The sequence below is a fragment of the Tachysurus vachellii genome, chromosome 1 (genome assembly GCF_030014155.1).
Source record: "Tachysurus vachellii isolate PV-2020 chromosome 1, HZAU_Pvac_v1, whole genome shotgun sequence".
NCBI classification, from domain to species: domain Eukaryota; kingdom Metazoa; phylum Chordata; class Actinopteri; order Siluriformes; family Bagridae; genus Tachysurus; species Tachysurus vachellii.
In genome coordinates this window covers 42,367,811-42,373,810 of record NC_083460.1, presented here as the reverse complement: position 1 = coordinate 42,373,810, position 6,000 = coordinate 42,367,811, and the positions used below count along the sequence as shown (strand labels likewise).

Sequence of the window (6,000 nt, the reverse complement as noted above, 5' to 3'; positions counted from 1 at the left end):
GTTCAGGTGTACAGATGCACAGGTGCACAGATGTACAGGTGCACAGATGTACAGATGTACAGGTGTACAGATGTACAGATGTACAGGTGTTCAGGTGTACAGATGTACAGGTGTTCAGGGGTACAGATGTACAGGTGTTCAGGTGTACAGATGTACAGGTGTTCAGGTGTACAGATGTACAGGTGTACAGATGTACAGGTGTTCAGGTGTACAGATGCACAGGTGTTCAGGTGTACAGATGCACAGGTGCACAGATGTACAGGTGCACAGATGTACAGGTGTACAGATGTACAGGTGTTCAGGTGTACAGATGTACAGGTGTTCAGGGGTACAGATGTACAGGTGTTCAGTTGCACAGATGTTCAGGTGCACAGATGTACAGGTGCACAGATGTACAGGTGCACAGATGTACATATGTACAGATGTACAGATGTACAGGTGTTCAGGTGCACAGATGTACAGATGTTTAGGTGTACAGGTGCACAGATGTACAAGTGTTCAGGTGTACAGGTGTACAAATGTACAGATGTACAGGTGTACAGATGTACAGGTGTTCAGGTGCACAGATTTACAGATGTTCAGGTGTACAGATGTTCAGGTGTACAGATGTACAGATGTACAGAAGTGAACAGTGAGAGCACATCAAAAGCAACCAAGATGACTGACCAGGCTTATGCATGTAGTGACATAAATATAGCTGCCATTTTTCACACGTTTTAGTTCCACATTTATTCATCTGAAACTGGATTCCACACAGATCCAGTTTCTAGGTGAGATTATACACAGCATCGAGGCCGACACTTGGGCATACATTGTTTTTGAAAAGTGCAAATCTTTAGGGTATCCACATTGGATTACACAGTAAGTCAGAAGTGGAGAAGCTCTTGACTTGCAGCTAGCATCAGATATTCTATCTATTAAGTGTGAAACTGATTAAGCTCTCTACTGAATCCAATAATAAAACTTATTGGAAGTGCATACTGTATATCTATACGAGACACTGGGATACATTTCCAAAGGATACTTATAATGGAGTAAACGTATACAATAAGGCGGAACAAGAGAGCCAACAGTGCAACCGTGTGGCTGGTTGAATCATTTCCTGCCATTTGACTAATGGAGTCTGCAGTATTAAACTTTATTCATACACGGTGACATCATCATCTCTATGCATTGACATTACCACCAGACTATTACTCTTTATATTTGATCATTTATTTATTTATTTTTGTTTGTTTGTCTGTTTGTTTTTTTTTTGGTGTTGTTTCTTTCCATTTAGAATCATCTTATTGTCAAAGTTCCTCCATATCAAAATCTAGCCATTACCTCTCCCGTGTCTGTCGGGATCTATGTGGTGACTAATGCTGGGCGTTGCCATGATGTGCAACCATTTACATACACTCCAGAGCCAGGTTTGTACACTTATGAGGTATTTTCATGTTAACTGTACATATTATACATAAGAAGCTAATTTTATTAATCGTTCATTTGGCATATTTACAGTAATGGACGTATCTGTGAAGAAAGAGACCGGGCCTCCAGGAAAACCCTGTTCTTTAGAACAGATAAAAGGTGAACATGAACGGTTCATAATTATAATTCACGTTTAATTACATATTAGATTACTGAGTCAATGCATTGTCTGGGGTTTATACTTTTTCACATGCCTATATATATACATATATATATATACATATATATATACACGTATGTATTTTTAAACAGTGATGGAAAGTGCCTTGCTCGTCCCTCTCGTCAAAACAGAAGAGGCGACTCCAATGGAGGTCTCCAGTAACTCTGCATCCTTTAAGGTTTCATTTATTTTTTTTCTTATTTTTAACTACATATATTTGATATGCTGTACACTATAATATAATAAAATGCTTTTACTTGTTTACTCTGCAGACCTCTGATCTTATGAACTCTGCTCAACAGACCCTAGAAATGAGCAACATTTCCACCAACAGCCCCACCTTCACAAACTCTGTAGCCTGCCAACCAAAAGAGCAAGAGCAGCCTCAGGGTTCTGTTTTCTCCAACAAGGAACCATTAAACAATATTCAGAAACAAGACACCACCCAAAACAACTCTTTCCATGTGTCTGGGAAAGCTCTGCTCCAGCAAGGGGCCCAGCAGTTCCTCTTAGACAGTGACCATCTAGCCCAGGAAAGGTCAGGGACCACAGCTAGTACTTTGGTAGGGATTGCCCAGATGGACGACAGTCCGCAGCACCAACTGTCTCTCCTGCCTCCGGATGAGGTGGCACAGCTCGAGCAGGCGGTTCGCCAGCTGCAGGCGAAGGGGTTCTGCAACATCCAGCTTCATTCAGAAGATTCACTAGTCAAGAAGCAACAGCACCAGCTTCAGCAGAAGCAAATCCAGCAACAACAGTTACACCAGCAGCAGATGCAACAACAGCAACAAGTCCTGGAGAACCTGCAACATCATCTTTTCCATTCCCAGGTTCCAATGCAGTGCAGTCGAGAGCAGCAGGGCTCTTCTCCGGGCATGGTGGAGAACAGTAATACACTCTTCCAGCAATCAACTTCACAACAGCAACAACAGCAGCAAGCTGTTATGTATCACCAAGCAAAAGATCTCCTCTCCATGCAATCTGGATTTCTTCAGCAAGCCCCTTCTCATTCTTCTTCACCCCTGTTTCACACCTCAAACCCCTTGGCTGAGGCCCAGTCCCCTCAAGAGGCTCTGTTCTGCACACAGAAAACTTCACCCACTCAAGAACAAGTCCAAGCCTCCCTTTTCCAGAACACCATGAACGTTCTTGACAGATCCAGCCTGACTGCAGAGCCTCAGCACTCTGCAAATAGTATATTTCTCTCCCAGAATGCCTTATCTGGTCAACTCGCAGGAAATAACAACCAGTCGCAGCAGCTAGCTTTTCTTAGCTCTATGCAGCCATCTGGCCTTGAGCCACAACCTGTGTTCCAAGCTACAAGCCAGCTGTCCTCCATTCAAGAGAGCACACCCATGGAACAGCAGTCCTCACAACAGGCCTCACAGACTCCGCCAGGTACTCTCTTTCAGACCATCCAACCGTCGCCAAGTAACAAGCACCAGGCCGGGTTGCTCTATAACTCCCTGAGCTCAGGAATGTCACCAGAACAGCCGCCGACTAGCCTCATGTTCACCGGTCAGCCTCAGATGCCTTCAATGAATACCACAAGCCTAATTTCTTCCGAGCAGCAGAACCCATCACTGTCCTACCCCCAGAACGGCATGATCGCCGTTAGGCAGGAAGTGCCATCCGAGCCCATGTCCTTCCAAGATCAGAGCACTGCTGTGGACAATCAATCTGTGAGTAAGCAACAGCTGTTCCAGGATCAACAGCCGATGCAGCTTGCACCGAGTTCAGCCACTGGCTCTCAGCCTTCTGTGAATCTCTTTATAGCCCAGTCTGACATGCCAAGAATGCCTCATGCGTCACAGCGTGCCTCACAGGAGGTGCTTTTTGCTGCACCGAGCAGTGTGTCCGGACTTCAGACCACCACGTCGTCACCGGTACAGCAACCTGGATCTCTGTTCCAGACCACAGTGAATGGAAGCCTCAGCCAGCCCAACCAGAACCAGCAGCCTAACCTCTTCCTTTATGAAATACAGAATGGTAAACATGGTAATCATGTCATGGTAGTCTGTCAGAAAAGAACTACTAGTAAGAGCAGGGTGGACAGATACCGTAATTTCCGGACTAATAATATAATAATAATATAATAATAATAATAATAATAATAATAATATAAGCCGCACCCACTGAATTTAAAAAAATTGTTATTTTGAACATAAATAAGCCGCACATGTCTATAAGCTGCAGGTGCCTACAGGTGCATTAAAACAAATTAACTTTACAGGCTTTAACGAAACACGGCTTGTAACAAAAATAAATAGGCTTTAACGAAACGGGATGCACTTATTTCCAGGGATTTCAGAACAGCGTAACAAATATTGCGTCATCGGGTAGGCGTGGCCTATTTGATAATCTAACCCTAACCATAATCGTAGTTTTTGGTTGTTTATTTGTTTTCTAAAATAAATCTACCTGTATGACGCCCACTTTACGTCGTGGTAACGAAACCCCGGGAATTTAGTGAATGCTTTAACGAAACACGGCTTGTAAGAAAAATAAAAAATTAGCAGTAAACAGTAGCCTAAGAAAGTCACTGGTCACTATCTTCCTCCTCCTGTGCACTGAAACCAATGAAGTCGTCTCCTTCGGTGTCGGAGTTAACCGGTTCGGCAGTTTCATTGGTCTAATGAAAGCTTCATGCCGCCAAAAAACGGAGCACGTCACAGAATGTCACGTCACAGAAAAATCCATATATTAGCCGCGTCATTGTTTAAGCCACAAGGTTCAAAGCATGGGAAAAAATATACGGCTTATAGTCCAGAAAATACGGTAGGTCCAATAACAAGAAAACATTTCTTCTGAAACCTTAAATGTAACAACCCCCCGATTGGTCCATATTTTCCTAAGTGATGTACATCAAAGCGCTTGTTGATTCTGTGCAGTCAGCTACACGTTTCTAAATAAATCTATCAGTGTAAAGAATAATAAAGACGATTACCACAAACGTTAATCAGCTTTAACGGATGCAACACAGTATCGTCAGAATCAGGAATACTAATAGACATCCTTTCATATTCCTGATTCTGGCGATACCTTCTAGCATCCATGAAAAATGAACGCTAGCACAACACACACAATCACCTCAGAAAAACAAAGACTTTTTTTAAATAACGCCTTCACATGCAATCACAGCACATTACCTTATTGTTGAGGATGTAAACATAATTCTATTATGTACTATTACTATAGCTACATAAAGTCGCCTTTTCAACCGATTCAGATAGTCGTTTATTTCCTCGTCGTGCTGTTATACTTTGATTATACTTTGTGGTCTTAACGTCTCTATTAGGTCTTATTCATTCTCGATGTGTTCGCTGTTGTAGACTGCGGTCAGATGATGAACTCCCAAGGAAGCTCGCTGTCGAACCAGATCATCGGCATCAGCCAGAACCAGAGAGAAAATGAAGGAACGATTCATTCCTTGCTCAACTCCTCCATGAACGAATCTGGGAACGTGCAGAATTCCCTCACCACCTCACAAAACATGGAGAAGATCGACGACCTCCTCGTGAGCCTTCAGGAGCAAAGCAACAGCTTATCGCGTTCATACTAGGACTTCACACAGCTTACATGTAAATGATTATAAAAACACACAAAATATTCATATCAAATGTTTCAGCAAGAAAGTTTGTCTAGATTTTAGATTATAGATAGTTTGTCATATGTGGGATGAGGTAGAATAGAGGTTAAGGTGTTGGGCTACCAATCGGAAGGTTGTGAGTTCGATTCCTACGTCCACCAAGCTGCCACTGCTGGGCCCCTGAGCAAGGCCCTTAACCCTCAGTTGCTCAGTTGTATAAAAAATGAGATAAAATGTAAGTCGATCTGGATATAAGGACGTCTGCTAAATGCTGTAAATGTAAAAAAAAAAGTAATATGCAGTCAAGGCAAAAGTTTATGTGCCCACATTTGTTTCGATAAAAACAATTCATATGTACCTTTATTTTTAAAGTGAAATATGAAATCACTGAAAATGGAACAGGTGGGGGGTCACGGTGGCTTAGTGGTTAGCACGTTCGCCTCACACCTCCAGGGTTGGGGGTTCGATTCCCACCTCCACCTTGTGTGTGTGGAGTTTACATGTTCTCCCCGTGCCTCGGGGGTTTCCTCCGGGTACTCCGGTTTCCTCCCTCGGTCCAAAGACATGCATGGTAGGTTGATTGGCATCTCTGGAAAATTGTCCGTAGTGTGTGAGTGTGTGAGTGAATGAGAGTGTGTGTGTGCCCTGTGATGGGTTGGCACTCCGTCCAGGGTGTATCCTGCCTTGATGCCCGATGACGTATGAGATAGGCACAGGCTCCCCGTGACCCGAGGTAGTTCGGATAAGTGGTAGAAGATGAGAGAGAGAGTGAATGAGA

General features: G+C 43.3%; 1 protein-coding gene across 5 annotated transcripts in view; it reads left to right on the top strand.

The window, feature by feature from the left end:
* Window positions 1–6,000, top strand: part of nfat5b (nuclear factor of activated T cells 5b) — a 54,440-nt gene that overhangs the window by 46,026 nt on the left and 2,414 nt on the right. For 4 of the 5 annotated variants that reach the window (XM_060873294.1, XM_060873391.1, XM_060873510.1 and 1 more), the window contains 5 exons: window positions 1,280–1,412; window positions 1,504–1,572; window positions 1,726–1,811; window positions 1,906–3,622; window positions 4,966–5,214. In XM_060873294.1, the coding sequence (XP_060729277.1) occupies window positions 1,280–1,412; window positions 1,504–1,572; window positions 1,726–1,811; window positions 1,906–3,622; window positions 4,966–5,195 (2,235 nt within the window). In that variant the 3' untranslated portion in view covers window positions 5,196–5,214. The remainder of the gene's footprint in view (window positions 1–1,279; window positions 1,413–1,503; window positions 1,573–1,725; window positions 1,812–1,905; window positions 3,623–4,965; window positions 5,215–6,000) is intronic. The other variant, XM_060873331.1, reaches the window with a different exon arrangement.